The 15,733-nt window shown below is 57.9% G+C and overlaps 1 protein-coding gene across 5 annotated transcripts in view; it reads right to left on the bottom strand.

Moving 5' to 3' along the window:
• The window catches only part of SHC2 (SHC adaptor protein 2), a 32,944-nt gene that overhangs the window by 5,201 nt on the left and 12,010 nt on the right, over positions 1 to 15,733 (bottom strand). The window contains exons 2-12 of one of the 5 annotated variants that reach the window (XM_081821485.1): positions 15,198 to 15,268; positions 13,382 to 13,442; positions 13,087 to 13,206; positions 11,871 to 11,924; positions 11,661 to 11,712; positions 11,440 to 11,566; positions 9,980 to 10,142; positions 9,266 to 9,323; positions 5,802 to 5,945; positions 3,702 to 4,012; positions 1,234 to 1,421 (exon numbers count right to left, since the gene is read on the bottom strand). In XM_081821485.1, the coding sequence (XP_081677611.1) occupies positions 1,239 to 1,421; positions 3,702 to 4,012; positions 5,802 to 5,945; positions 9,266 to 9,323; positions 9,980 to 10,142; positions 11,440 to 11,566; positions 11,661 to 11,712; positions 11,871 to 11,924; positions 13,087 to 13,206; positions 13,382 to 13,442; positions 15,198 to 15,268 (1,344 nt within the window). In that variant the 3' untranslated portion in view covers positions 1,234 to 1,238. The other 4 variants (XM_081821362.1, XM_081821419.1, XM_081821549.1 and 1 more) reach the window with 4 other exon arrangements.

Below are 15,733 nucleotides of genomic sequence, written 5' to 3'. Positions count from 1 at the left end.
GCCCCAAAGGCACTGCAGATCATGTCAGTGTTCCACGTGCCCACTCCCAGCCCCTAAAGCCTGTCCCCAGACTGGAAATCCCTTCTGTGCCCGCAGCCTCAGGCTTGGCTGGGGACCGGGAGGCAGGAAGGGGCCGTGGTCAGGGGGACTGGAGAGCAGCCCAACCTGGCTGGAAACGCCTCTCTGCTGAGCCCTGGGGGGGATATCCCACAACCCTCTTCCCTTGCAGCCCCTCCCTCCCCAGCTGAACCCCCAGCTCCTGGCTTCCCAAATCCCGGTCCTATCTCTCCCTCCTCCCCAAGTCAGTGCATGCAGCCCAGCTCAGCCACACCTTCTCCTGCCTAAACCACCCCCCACTGCCCCCAGAAGCCCCAGTCTCTCACCACAAAGGTCCTAGAATCACCCAGACCTGCCTGTCCCTCCCCAACTCAAAACCCTCCCATGGCCCCCCAGCACCAAAAGCAAAAGGCCAAGGGTTTACCTTTCCATCTCCCCCACCTCTCCTCGAATGCCCACCAGACAGACCCAGGCCACCCTAGGCCTTCCTCTGGTGTAGAGCCACCTCCTCCCAGAGATGTTTTATCACCAATTAAACCCAGAGTTACCATGACAACTCAGCAATTCCACTCCTAGGTATAGACCCAGGAGCCATGAAAATACATCCACACAAAAACTTGGACATGCATGTTCTGAGTGGCATTATTAGTAACAGCCAAAAAGTGGAAACACCCAAATGTCCATCGACAGTGAATAGGTAAACATGTGTCCATCCATACACCGGAGCGTCACTGGGCCACAAACAGGAGCGAGGAGCCCACACGCTGCCCCGGGAACAGACCCTGAACCCACGATGCTCAGGGAGGGAACCAGACACGGAAGGCCACACGGGGTGTGAGTCCACGTGGGTGACACGTCCGGAACAGGCTCATCCACGGACGGGAAGGGGGCTCGTGGGGGCCGGGGGCTGGGGCGGGGCGACGAGGAGTGACGACTAATGGAGAATGGAGATGGGGAGGGGAGGGGGTGATGGGGGTGGGGTGCCTTTGGGGCGATGGAATGTTCTGGAATTAGGTAGAGAATGATTGCACATCTCTAAACACACTAAAAACCATTGAGTTGCACCTTTTAAATGGGTGAATTGTGTGGTTTGTGAATTCTTTCTTAATTTTTAAAATGAGAAAAAAGCTGGGTGAATGGGTAAATGCTGGGAGCCCATGGGGGCGGACTACACACCTGGCTCAGGGCTCACGTTTGACCACACCACGCAGATGCAGCTCGCTTTCGGCAGCCACGATGGGCTGCCCGTTCTGCAGGTGGTAGTCGATCAGATGGCTGATGCTCTCAAAGAGCACATCCTTGGTCCGCACCTGCAGGGCCAGAGGCCTGTGTGAGCACCACCGGGAGCTTGCTGGAGAGTCCTGCTGAATGGGAATCTGCATTCTCAAGAGCCCTCTGTAGGCCTGATGCACCCTCAAGTCTGAGAACTGCTGGCTCAGAAGCTTCCATGGAATCAGACTCAGAATTCCAGAGTTAGTAAGGACATGGGCTCCAAAACCACAGGATTCTGGGGCCACCCCTCCTACAGCAGGTGGAACGGTGGCCCCAAAAAAGATGTGTCTGTGTCACAACCTCTGGAACATGCGGATGGGACCTTATTTGGAAAAAGTGTCTTTGCAGATGTGATTAAGTGAAGGGTCTTGAGCTCATTCTGGTGGCCCCAAAGCCAATGACTGGTGTCCTTATAAGATCAGAAAAGTTGGACACAGAAAGCAGGCAAGGCAGGGACCAGAGGGATGTGTCAAATAGCCAGGGACACCAAGGGCTGTGGCACCTACAGGACCTGGGGGAGCCTGGACAGGATCTTCCCTGGGAGCCTCAGCAGGAGCCCACCCCATGACACCTGCATCTCAGACCTGCAGCCTCTGGAGCCAGGGAAGAAGACTCTTCCCTCGTTTAAACCAGTCCGTTGGTGGCCATTTGGTAGGGCAGCCCCAGAAAATCTTGGGAACACCTAATGGAAAGCAATCTGCTGCCTCTTAGAACGAGAAAATCTGAGCATCACCACATACACCACGGATGGTAACCCTCTGGCCCCACTGTCAGGTATTTCATGGGCAAAGCAGGCTCACCGGACACAAGCAGGCTTAGAAGGCACATTCCTGGGCCCTATGGCATAACTGTCTATTTCTTTGGAACTGGGGTTGGGACCCGGGAGTCTGCCCTTTAACCAAGTATTTGAGGAAGTTCTGAAGTTTCTGGAGCTTTAGGAGTTGCTAAACTCCTATCAGGTAGGTCCACTTAGCAGAGAGGGAATGGGGCCCACGAGGCCAGAGGCTGCAGCGGTGAGCCAGACACAAGGTAAACTGAGAACAGGCCCCCGGAGCCTCGGCCCCACTAGGGAGTGTGACCCATACCGACAGACAGAGAGGGGATGGAGCTCCCCGGGGTGGTTCTGAGGCTTGGGCTGGATGCAGTAAAAGCACCTGGTAAGACTCTAACACCCCTAAGCTCCTTCCCCTGGGAAATAACCTGTAAACCCCAAGGCCCTTGGACGCTGCAAAATGCTTCATGAACCCCAGAGCTCCTTGTAAATTTAAAAATGCTCTGTAAGGGCGCCTGGGTGGCTCAGATGGTTAAGCGTCTGCCTTCGGCTCAGGTCATGATCCCAGGGTCCTGGGATCGAGTCCCACATCGGGCTCCCGGCTCAGCGGGGAGCCTGCTTCTCCCTCTGACCCTCTCCCCTTTCATGCTGTTTCTCTCTCGCTCGCTCTCTAAAAAATAAATAAAATCTTTAAAAAAAAAATGCTCTGTAAACCCCAAAATGCTTTAGGAACTGTAGAATACCAAAGTTCAAACGGACTCAAAGCAATGTTAAGATTCATCACTATTTCATGCTCCACAAAGAGAGGGGAAAACCTCCCAGCAAAATAATCATGGCAGCTCAAAGACCGAGTTAAAAAACATGCAGGCTTCAAAGGCGTCAAAGTGAGAGAAAAGTGTGCATCCAGTAACTTGTAGACCCTAGAACTCCTTGTAAATTGAACCATGCTTTGTGAGCCTTGAAATACACTAGAAAAGAAAAACATCGTATTTATCACTCAAAGACATCATTATTTGTAAGATACACAATGCTGATGGAACGTGGGAGAAAAGTGCATCAAATATAGTGCTTTGTAAACCCGGAAAGGCCTCAAAACCCCCAAAATGCTGTATGGACTTCGGAACTTCTTTACAGATCCTAAAATTCTTGTTAAAGTGGAAAATACTTTGTAATTCTAAATTACCTCGTCAACGGGAACAGAATCTGTAAACGTAAAGGGCTTTGTAATCCGGAAAATACTTGATTAAACCTAAAGGCTGCTGCGGCGGGGGCCAGGGACCGTGTCCGCCTGCGGACCCTCCCCTGCCCGCCCCCGCCCCGCCCCGCCCCACTGCGGCCCCGCCCCGCCCCACTGCGGCCCCGCCTCCAGCCTGCGGATCCTCCCCGCCTCCGCCCCCGCCCTACTCCGCCCCCGCCTCCAGCCTGCGGACCCGCCCCACTCAGCCCCCGCCCTACTCCGGCCCCGCCTCCAGCAGGTGGACCCTCCCCACTCCGCCCCCGCCTCCAGCCCGCGGACCCTCCCCCGCCCCGGCCCGCCTACGAACCCGCCCCCGCCCCGCCCAACTCCGGCCCCGCCTCCAGCCCCTGTGCCCCACCTTACCACGCCCTCGGGGTCCACGAGCAGCAGGTGCTTGGGCTGCCCCGCGTGCATGCCCGTGAGGACGTACTGCCCAGGGTTGGTGACGCTGTCGCGCACCAGGAAGTCCCCGTCGGCTCGAAGCAGCTTCTCCGCCGCCCTTCGGCTCATCTGGCCGTGGTACCAGGGCTCCTGCCGCAGCTGCTCCTCCGTGGGGGCTATGGGGGCCCGGCGGGTCGGGGGGCTGGGCCACTGGTCCTCCAAGGGAAGGGGCGCTGCCGCCGTGCCCGTCCCCGCAGAGCACTCGTGCAGCTTGAGAGCATCCTCGAAGGGTCCTGCAGGCGAGGACGAAGTGCAGGAGGCAGGGGCGGACAGCTGCCCCCTGCTGGAAAGGGAGGGGTCTGGGCTGGGACGGGAGAGCTCCAGGTGGTCGCCCCACCCTGGGGAACTGAGCGCCTAGGGTGCATCAGACCTTGCACTGAGCCCACCGTACGTCACTGGCTGAGTGCTGAGCGTGCACTGCGTGTGTGCTGAGTGGGTGTGTTCATGTGTTCTGTGTGCACGCTGCGTGCTGCCTTCACCGTCTGTTGGGTTCTAGGAGTTAGGCGGGATATTCTCTTGGATTTTTATGTATATGCCCATAACGGATATGCAAATAAAGTGCTTCTTTCTCCCCAGTGTGTACACATCCTTCTTTTTCTTGTCTTGTCACTTTGGCTTCCTTCCCAATGCATATGCCTCCTGGCTCATTGACTGTCCGATCACACCGGCCAGCCCCTCATACAGCGCTGCATCTCGATTGCCCGCATGCCTTTCTCCTGCACACTCTCCTAGACAAGCTCCTAGCGGTCTGCAGAGCACCAGTGCGACAATGGACAGGCTGCTCGCCCTCTCTGAGCCTGTGCCCTCCTTGCAAAACTGGACGTGGGGCAGCACAGATCAGAACCCCAGCCCTGACCCCAACCCTGCACAGCTAGGTCCTGTGCCCCCACGCGCCTTCCCCTTTCTGTTCCTCGGGAATCCCTCCTGCCTGACTCCGTCAGTGGTCCAGGTGTAGCTGACCCAGCCTCCAGCTAGCAGGACCCGTGACCAGGCCTGGCCAGTCAACATCTTCATCTCACGCTCCCCCCCACTGACCCAGGCTGGCCAAATCAGACGCAGACCCAGAATTTTCAATGGAAGGCTTGCTGGGGTTGCTGGGCCATCTGGTCACCCCAAGGGGACAGCTGGCCTCAGAAGCTCACACACTGGGGCACCTCCTTTCCCATCTGAGGACTGTTGTGAGGAGCCAGCAGGGGCCACGCTTTTAGCCCACTGACTGGGGCACAGTGAGTGCTCAATGGACGTTAGCTTGTGTCGTATCAGATGGTGGGGGAGGGACTTGGCAGACTTTGTGAAGGAAGAAATTTCCAGCTGACTTGGTTGGTTCTTGGGGATCTCCCACTAGAGAGGTGTCCTGAGGAAGGGAAATGACCCTGCCTGGGCCAGCATGGAGCCAAGAGCCCCATGGTGCTGGTGGAAGAGGGTGGTGTTGGTGTTGTAAGGAGGGTGTTTGGACACAAGCCTCCTCCATTAGACCGAGTCCTCCCTCAGGCCAGGGTGTCCCACAGGGAAGGAAGGACAGGGCTCCCCCATCAGTGGTTCACTCTATCAACATGTGGTTAGGCCTGCCTCATTAGACTGGGGTCCCCCCAAAGGAGCAGTCCCCCTAAGGGTGCCTCCCCCATCAGGCCAGGATTCCCAGTGCAAGGGGTTTGGGCCCACTTCCTCAAACTACGGAGGAGGGAGATAAAATTCCCTCATCAGACTGGGGAGACCCAGAGGGAAGGAGCTAAGCCTCCCCCAAGAGACTGAGGAGTCTCATAGAGAAGAGGGGCCTGAGCCTCCCCCCTCATACCAGCCACTCGTTCAAGGCCTCCCCTCAGACTAGGGACCCCTATAGAGAGGAAACTGGGTTACCCCCAAGAAACTGAAGAGTCCCAGGGAGAGGGGCCCCCAGAGCTTCCCCTATCAGATGAGAGAGTCCCCCCACCCCACCCTCACCAACTTGCAAAGTCCCAAGGGGAAGAAGGCCGGGCCACCCCCATCAGACCATGGGTTGCTAGGGGGCCTGTCCCCACATACGCATGTCAAACAGATCCTTCTTGGGACTGTCCTCTGGCTGCAGGGCCTCTGGGGCATCCAGACCCTGTGTGTTGACATACAGGTGGTCCTCGTAGTCTCTGGGGCCCCTGGCGTCGGCCTGCACGTAGCCGTCCCCTGGTGGGCCTGGGGAGCGCAGGAGGAGTGGAGGGGTCAGCTGGGGGAGCCCAGGAGAGGGGAGCAGGAGGAACCCCACCGGGAGCCCCACCCACACCTGCCGCCCTCCAGGAAGCGGTAGGCCTGCTTGCGCAGCACCGTCTGGAGTGACAGACCCCGTAAATGTTCATCCAGGGGCTGTGGGGCACTAGAAGGCCACCACCCGGGGAGGGGCCACTGCCACCAGGCAGGATGGTGGCAGAAAGCCCCACACTTATGTTAAATGCCTACATCCAAAAAATAATCACGATGAAACTGGTCTCCCTGTAATTATGTTATCCTATCCACATGACACATGGGTCACTTGATTCTGTTCCTGTTCTATTTTAGGATTTCCTTTCTTTCCTTCTTAATTGTGAGTGTGTGCAGCATCGCCATGGTTCAAAGCTCACACAGACAGCAGAAGTTACCCTCAGAGGAATTTTTCACTTGGGTCCACTCGGATTCTGCTGGATCCTGACCAGTCCTCTGGCCTCGCCCAAGGTGTCCTACCAGGTGCCAGGGGTTTGCTGGGCTGAGAGGCGAGAAATGGCATCTAGGGGATGTTAATTTCCATTTCTCGTATTTTGAGCAAGGCTGAGCTTCTCTTCCCAGATTCAGAAGGCATTCGTGTGTATTTTTCTCAGAACTGTCTATTCATTTCTAAACATCACTGTTTTTAATCCTTGGCAGAGAAATAATGATTTCAATACACTGCGTGGCCATATCCAGCCCGAGGACCCTACAGTTTATTACATCCATGTTTTTTTGTTTTTTTGGGTTTTTTTAAAGATTTTATTTATTTATTTGACAGAGAGAGACACAGCGAGAGAGGGAACACAAGCAGGGGGAGTGGGAGAGGGAGAAGCAGGCTTCCCGCTGAGCAGGGAGCCCGATGCGGGGCTCAATCCCAGGACCCCGGGATCACGACCTGAGCCGAAGGCAGACGCTTAACGACTGAGCCACCCAGGCGCCCCTATTACATCCATGTTATGCCAGCTACATCTTTACCCTTGTGGACATGTGAACTCACATACCAGTTCCACCTGCCCTCTGTGGACACAAGCAAGTCTGCTAACCTCTCTGCGCCCCAGTCTCTTCCTCGGCAAAGTGGGGAGATAGGAGTAGCTCCTTTACAAGTAGGGCTGAGGATTAAAACCTTAGAACAGTATATGGCAAAAGTTACAATTCAGGGATGCCTGGGTGGCTCAGTCGTTAAGCGTCTGCCTTCGGCTCAGGTCATGATCCCAGGGTCTTGGGATCGAGCCCCGCATCGGGCTCCCTGCTCAGCGGGGAGCCTGCCTCTCCCTCTCCCACTCCCCCTGCTTGTGTTCCCTCTCTCGCTGTGTCTCTCTCTGTCAAATAAATAAATAAAACCTTTTAAAAAAATTAGTTTTGGGGCACCTGGTGGCTCTGTCGGTGAGCGTCTGCCTTCAGCTCAGGTCATGATCCCGGGGTCCTGGGATCGAGCCCCACACCAGGCTCCCTGCTCAGTGTTCCCTCTCTCAAATAAATAAATAAATAAAATCTTTATAAAAAGAATATTATGATTCAATATGAGTGCTGACAATGTGCCAGCCCTGGGTGGCTGCTGCAGGCAGAGGGGTCTGAGCCCAGGCTTCCTGGTCTGCCTGGACAGAGGCACCAATTCTCCCAGCCTCTCATAGCCAGGGCCAGGTAAGAGGGAAGAAGCCCAGGTTGTAGGAATCCAGACTGAGAGAGAATTCCTGGACATCGGAGCTGGGGCATGAACATACTGGTAGGAGTTCTTGGCTAGAGAACAGGGAAAGGCATAAAAAGAAGCACCAGCAGCTTGTGCAGAGGATCAGGGCTGGGAGATACTGGGGAGCCCTGGGAGTCCGGGGTGACAGGGGGCAGTCAGCCCAGGTACCAGGGCCAGATCTTAGCTGGGCACCTGCTGGGTGCCCAACGACAAAAGTGGTCTTTAAGCACCATGCTGGGAGTCACGAAAATGCCCAGATTATTTGGGAAGATCTAAAAAAAAAAAACCCCAAACCCAGCACAGATGTTAGGGAGGCCGTGGGGGAACAGGCAGCTGCAGTGGGGCTGGTGGGCGGACAGCCTCGAAGCTTCTGGTAGCTCGACTAACAGGCTCTGCTCCTGGCCGTCCCCCAGCTCGGCCTCCGCAGGGCAGACACAGGGCTGAAAGACCCTCCGTGCCTGGCAAGAGGGGCGGCAGGAATGAGCAAACTGCGGGGCCTGGGGGAGAGCTTGCAGCCCTTCAGAAGGACCTCACGGTGAGCAAGGACCAGCATGCCTCGGGGGCCATCATCTTTTCGCTTCTCCCCACGTCTGAAAGGAGACACAAATGTGCCAGGATGGGTGAGCTCCCGGACAGGGAGCAGGGCGCAGGTCACTTCTAATTACGTGTAACGGGATAAGATGCTCACGGGCTAAAAACGCAATCATTTTGTTAAAACAAAAGCCCATGGTACCTTGATGGGAGGGCAACTGCGTGATTTCATCAAAATAGAACAAGCAGCCACTCCCCTGGGGACAAACTCTACTGAGACCCCTGAACCCGCCTCATGCTGATATCACAGCAAACACCTGGAGGTCTACCCACACGCCTATGAGTCAAGTAGAGGCAAAATAGAAAAGACCCTCCACAGGGTGGAGGAGTCCACTGTGGGGACAAGGGTGAGGACATCTGCGTGGATGGACGTGGAAAGAACTCCAGGGGGGTGCCTGGGTGGCTCAGTCATTAAGCGTCTGCCTTCGGCTCAGGTCATGATCCCAGGGTCCTGGGATGGAGCCCCGCATCGGGCTCCCTGCTCGGCGGGAAGCCTGCTTCTCCCTCTCCCACTCCCGCTGCTTGTGTTCCCTCTCTCGCTGTATCTCTCTCTGTCAAATAAATAAAATTTAAAAAAAAAAAAAAAAGAAAGAACTCCAGGACGGATGGCTACGTGGAGAAAGCGAGGTGGACCTGTTCAGAACACGCCACCATCTGTAGGACTGCGGAAAATGATACACGCACTTGAATGGGCTTGAATATACGTGGAGAATTCTGGGAACATAATGGAAACTAGTAACTACTAACAGTTGGTGGCCTGACTGGGGAGGTGGGCAGGGGGCCCAGCAACTTCTCACTGAATGCTTTTTTATGCTCTGGCATTTGAACCATGTAAATGCAGTATCTCTCCCCAAAATGCAATGAAACTAGTCTGTGCAGAATAAAAAGAAACTGATGTTGTCAAACCTCCTAAGAGCATGGGGAGTGAGCATAGTCTCAGAGGTGAAAGTGAAAAGAGAGAGACAGTGTGGGGAGGGGCTGGGGCACCTACCAGTACCTGAGGGGCCCAGGTCCCACGGCAGGCTGCGCGTGTCCCTTTGAGCAGGAGATACCCCCTGAAAAAGAGAGTGACGGGTCCTCCGGCCATGTGCTAGTCCCCCTTCCCAGCCCAGCACCCAGGCTCCCCCAGCGCCCCACCCTCCTACATGGTTGGAGACCTAAGTCAGAGGCAAAGGGAAGCTCTAAACCCTCTAAACCCTTCCCCCAGCCCCTGGCTCTGAAACTGCCCTCCCCATCCCTCCATCCACCTCTGCTGCAGCCTCAGCTGCCCTCTCGGTTCCAGAAGGGGTCTGCACCTTCCTGCCACCTGCCACATGCTGTTCCCTCCACCTGGATGCCCCTCCCTGTGCCGCTCTCCCAGGCAACTCCTATTCACCCGTCAGGGCCCGGCCCAAACACTGCTTTTTCATGAAAGTCCTCCTGACCACAGAGTGAGTCTCCCCATCGTATATTCCCATTACCGCCCCTGGACTCCCATTTCATGGCCCTGATGAAACTGCTGATACAGGATCTACTTAGTGTCTGAGTCTGGAGGAGGGCCAGACCTTCTGTGCATCTGGGGAAGGAGGGAGGAAGGGGGAAAGGAAGCACAGGGCCCTCCACTGGGATCAAGGAGAAGCAGAAGGAAACTCTAGGGTAAGACCCAAGGAGTCAGTGCCTGAGGACAACCCTGCCCCCCCCGCCCCCACCCACGAGGTCCACAGAGGCTGACCTGGCCGAGGGCTCCGAGGGCCCCGAGGGCACAGGGCTGAGTTAGGGTGAGCCTGGAGTCCACCAGCCCACCCAGGGGCGGCTCCTTCCCTGGGATGCTGTTGTAGTAATTGTGTTCCGTTTCCTCCTCGTCCCCCCAGGCCGACTCCTCTGGCCTGGTCAGCCTGGGGACAGACAGCAAGCGGGAGCACAGGCAGGAGCCCCAGAACTCAGGGGCAGAGAGAATGGGGGACACCCAAGAGGGTGCCAAGGCCTTGTGGCTTGAGCTTCGCCCAGTGGGTGGGACGAGCCAGGCCTCGGGGACTCTGACCCTTCCTCCTCTCAGGCTGAGGGTAGGGGGAGCTGGGTGCTCTTTCCTCCTCTACAAAACAGGATCTCGCGCACTTCCCAGCACTTCTGCTAAACTACAGCAGGTCCTCGCTCCCTTCCGCCCATCTCTGGCCCCACCAGCAGGGGGGGGGAACCCCGAGAGAGAACACTACCCCCAGCTTGCACCCAGAGCCGCGGGGCCAGGGTGGAAGTGCCCTCCGCGTTGCAACGTCCTTGCCCTCTGGCCCTGCAGTGGCACCTGTGGGTCCTGAGAGCAAAACAGGGGAAGCTGCCGGCACCAGAGGTCCCCCCCCACAGCCCCTGCGAGGCAGAGGCGGCTGCAGATGCCCCGCCACGGGAGGCAAACACGGAGCGTGAACCTGTGGGGAAGGAGGCCCAGACACGCAGGTGAGGGGCAGTGCAGTGAAGATTCGGTGAAGATTCATGCGGCTCTGTCTGCCCCTGCATACTCTGCCTCTTCCTTATCATGCACACATTTGAATTTCTAACACATTCATTTACTCATTATTTAGTCTAGCAAATTTCTACCTAGTGTATTAAGTAGCTGAGAGCAGGGCTCCGCAAATCTGGCCGGCTGCCCGTATGCGTGCAGCCCAGGAGCTAAGAATGGTTTCTTCTCTTTTAAGCCACAGAACTTTTAAATGATTCGGAGAACATCCAAAGAACAATATTTGGTGACATGTGAAAGTCACATGAAATTCAAAACTTAGTGTCTATAAATACAGATTTCCTGGCCCGGGGCCCATTGATCCTTTTAAGCATCCCCCCACGGCTGCTTTTGCCACAACGGCTGAGACAGGTGGTCTGGCCGCAAAGCCGAAAACACTGACCGGCCCTTTGCAGAAGTGTGGGCCACCCCCGCCCGGCCTGGGGATGACAGCAGCTGTGGACTGGCTCCCCGATTCCTCGCCTTGGCCAGGGCAGAGCAGGATGTGTTCATCCCGGGTTTACAGACGAGGGAATGGGGACCTGGCGGCTGAGCCGCAAGCCCACAGGGGCGCACAGAGGAAAGACGGGACAAAGCGGAGACCTGCACCCAGCACGGAGGAGGTGAGCGTGGGGTCTGTGCATCTGGCCTCGGTCAGGTGACACGCTATCTCCGGGAAGACGGGGACGAGGTGGGCCTGGTACCTTTCTGGGGGCACGACCACCCGGGGTGGGCTGTGCAGGTACTGTTTGAAGCGCAGCTCGAAGGCTTGGCCCACGGTGCTGATGATGCTCTGGGCGAGGCCCTCACAGCACTCCAGGATGTGGCAGGCTGCAGAGGGTTGTTTGTTACGCAGCATTAGCATGGCCTGGGCTGGCTGGCCCACCAGCCACAGGGCCCCCGCCCACCCCCGCCGGGACCTCACCTCTCTGGTTGATGGGATCCTTGGCTACATAGGCCACATAATCCATCATGTCCTGGGGAGGGAGAGGACGGGGCGCGGGGAAGAGGTCAGCTAGACCCGCCCGGGCCAGCCTGGCCAGGATGCCAGCCTCCATCTGTAGCAGTGTGGGGGCAGGGGCTTCCGCAGGGGACAGAGGGGACCAGAAGTCCACCCCCCAGCCGCTGGCCTTACCGTGTCGCCGCCTGATGCGAAGGAGATGGACTGCATGTGGTGGTTGGCAATGATCTGGCCAGAGAGAGACACACGTGGTCACGGGAGCGGTCACGGGGGATGCCTCCCACACACGGCTGGGGCTGGTCACTAGGCCAGGGCCACGGGGAGGGCACCAGGAACGCAGCTGGCTGGGGCGCCCCCAGGGCAGGATGCAGAGGCCACACCCACCCTCACACGAGCACATGAACACCCCCGGATATCAGATGTACAGACACACGCAGTTGCTCACACACGGACCAGAGCCACACACTCAGACACGCTCGGACCTCTTCGCACCCTGACCCACACCCACTCACACAGACACCTAGGTGCGGCATGCTCATCTGCACACCCAGTGCAGCCCTGCAGGCAGGGAGAGACACAGGCGGGACCCCCCCGAGGCTCCGGTCCCCACACCGGCACCGTGTGCTCACTCGCACGCTCACTTGTGCACGCGTCCCCGTCTCTGCATGCTGTCTTGTGTGCACATTTGCACACTCGTTTCCATGTTCATCTGTGTGCTCGTTTGCCACCATCCGCTGCTGTCCTGAGTGCTCACGTTCCTCTCCTCCTCCCCAGGCTCTCCACACATGCGCTGGCTTGGGCTCCCTCCCTCCTTGTGCCCCACAGCCACAGGTCACGGCACTTCCCGGGGTCACAATGCTCTCTGGACAAATCCTAGAGCTGTGACTTGTCCGGCTCTGTCCCCCCACAGGGGGACCTCTGCCTGGGATGTCCTCTGCTTACCTCCTCCCTAGTGTCACCACCTCCAGGAAGCCCTCCGTGATGCCCCTGCTAGGTCACAGTGCCTGCTGTATGCCTACAACATCCCTTGCTGGCCCGACGGTCCTTTTTGGAATTTGTAATTATTCCCTTATTTCGCTGGTTTGTTTCCACCAGAAGATTCCAAGCCAGGGCCCTCCCCCGGGCACTGCTGACACTGGGTCTGGGTCACTCTCTGCAGGGGCGTCGTGGGCATGGTGGGGGCTTGGCCGCGTCCCTGGCCCCAGCGCCTCATGCGGACTGTGGCTGCCACGAGGGCAGCTCAGCTCCTGGCTCGGTGGCGGGGGGGTCTCAGCACATCTCCAGGTAAATGTGTCCACACACAGCCCTGCACCCACCATCCCTCCAGCTCCACCCACAAGTCCCCGGACCTGCCCTGCGCAGGGCTGGGGATGCAGGTGCTGGCACTCACCTGGCGTGTGGCAGGCACAGAGAGGTTGAGGCCATCGGTGGAGATGCTCACAGCGATGCTCATGCCCGCAAAGCGCAGGTTGCTCTTGCCCAGGATGGAGGCCAGCGCTTTGTTGGGGGCCTGGGGACGGGGCAGAGGGCAGTGCCGGGCCTGCAGGCTGGGGAGCCTGGGCACTGGGGAAGGTGGGGCTGCAGAAGGGCTCTGGCTGGGGCAGGGTCCAAGGACGGCCACAGCGCCCCCACTGCTCCAGCCACACCCACCAGCACCACTCAGGGACCACAAGCCCCTCACCCACCTTCTTCTTCCAGGAGCCCCGGACACCAGGCACCGCCTCATGAAGCCGGTTGATGGCTTCCCTGTGTGGGGGGAGGGAGGAGGGGCTTAGTGAGCTTGGAGGTGGGGAGGGGGGTGTGGGGAGGAGGCAGGAGCTCAGAGAGTGTGGGGCTCACAGGAGGGACAGAAGCTAGGGTGCCTGGAAAGAGGCAGAAGGAACAGAGCCATGGACCAGGGGCTAGCAGCCCCCACCCCATTTGTACCTGCAGACATCCCCACACACACCGCGCTTGGCTCTCGCCCTCTGGCACCTCCTTCTCAGTGACCAACGCATCCCTGGGCCACAGCCCAACTCAAAACCATAGGGGTCGGATCCAGGGGGACCAGCATAGCTCCTGAGCCCAGACCCCAAGTTCCATGTGGTCACAGGCCAGTCAAGATCCCCATCTGTGGCATGAGAGAGTGATCTTTGCTCTGGGCTCCCCCAGACAGTAAGGAACAGACCACTGTGAAACTGCTAATCCCCCAGGGGGGGGACCAGAACCTCACAGGACCCTAAAGGTCAGACCACACCAGACCCCCAAAAATGCTGGTGCCACGAGAAGAAACTAGACCCTCACATCCAACCGGCAGGAAGGTAAAACGGTGCTGCCACCTGGAAACGGTCCAGTAGCCCTTCAAACAGTAAGACATGGGGTCACCGCACAGCCCAGCATCCCCTTCCCACATCCGGGTAACATGCACAGGAGAAATGAAAACACACACCCACACAAGACCTGTTCATAGCAGCACACATCATGATAATCACCAACAGGTGGAAGCCACCCAAGGGTCCACTGACCGGTGAACAGATACACACACGGTCCCCCACGCGTGGGAGCGTCCCTCGGCCGCGGACAGGAGCCAGGCGCCCACACGCGCTGCTCCGGGGACGGACCCCGAGCCCACGACGCTCAGGGAGGGCACCAGACACGGAAGGCCACACGGGGTGTGAGTCCACGTGGGGAACACGTCCAGAACAGGCTCATCCACAGACAGGAAGGGGGCTCGTGGGGGCCGGGGGCTGGGGAGAATAGGGGGTGACAGATGGGGACAGGGTTTCCTTTTGGGCTGATGGAATGTTCTGGAATTAGGGAGGGAGTGGTTGCACAGCTCTGTGAGGAAACCAGAACACATCGAATTGTGCACTTTAAGTGGGTGAATTGTTTGATGTGTGAATTACATCTCAGTAGAGTGTTTCTGTGTCTACGGTGAAAGGACTAATTCAGTTTTCACATGCAAAAAGATGTCAATCCTTTCTGTCTCAGCCCTGGTTGTAGCCATGACTCTTCATGACTCTGCTCCTGGCAGCTCAGAGCATCATGAGATCAATGTGCTTTCTCTGCACCAAAAAAAGCACGGACAACAGAAATGCTATCCCCGCCCTGGACAGGCTCCCAGCCCCTTCCAGCCCTGACCTGAGTCCTAACCGGGAACCAGCCAGCACCCGCAGGTCCCACGACCTGCTGAGGCATCTCCCAGCACCCCTGTGGGACCCACACACTGGGAGGGACCAGGTGTCATCTCTACCTGACAGAGAGAATCCAGGGTCTGAGGAGCAAGGGCACCTGGAGGGCGGGACAGAGCTGGGACTCAGACATCATGTGCCCCACCCCAAGGCCCTCCTAAGTCCACGCCACACTGTTCCCCAAGCTGTGCGGCAGGAGGGAATGTCACTGTGCCTGCCATCCTGGGTTCCCGGGGCAAACTGTCTGAGCCGCCTCTCCGAAGCCTCCCATCAGCCCTCCCCCAGCTGCTCCGAACCCCCAGCCCCACAGCAGCCGGTCTCAAAGGCTCACCTGGTCACCTGGGTGCGGGTGTTAAAATCCAGAGAGCGCATGGAGCGGAGGACTTCAATGCAGCCCATGTACTAAGGGAAGAGAGAACGAGCGGTTAGCAGGCAGGCCCCAAGCCCCAGCCCAGGAGAGCCTGGGTCGGGGGACAGGTGAACCCAAGCCCTTCCTCCAGCAAGTGCTTCACTCGCATCTCTTGCCCCCACTGGGCTGGAGCCCTGTCCCCTGTGCTCGACCATGTCCAGCCTTGCTGCCTCGGGGCCTTTGCACCTGCTGTCTCCTTGCTGCTCCCTTTCCCATCGACGCGCAGACTGGTTCCTTCCTTATCTTCAGGCTCAGCATCACCTCCTCAGAGCCGCCTTCCCTGACACTAAGCAAGTTGTTTCCTGGTTGATCCCTCCAGGCTCAGTCATGCTGTTGGTCTAACCATCTGCTGTTTGTTCTCGCTTTCTGTTCCACTAGAGCAGGAGCCCAGGAGGACCAGGATGGTGACCAGGATGGGGATGCTGTTGCTCACTACTGCAGCCCCAAAGCCCAGCACA

This window comes from Leptonychotes weddellii, chromosome 1 (assembly GCF_054177405.1).
Source record: "Leptonychotes weddellii isolate Sample4059 chromosome 1, ASM5417740v2, whole genome shotgun sequence".
Lineage (NCBI taxonomy): Eukaryota > Metazoa > Chordata > Mammalia > Carnivora > Phocidae > Leptonychotes > Leptonychotes weddellii.
The sequence above is the reverse complement of the archived record's forward strand: the minus strand, read 5'-3'. Positions and strand labels throughout refer to the sequence as shown.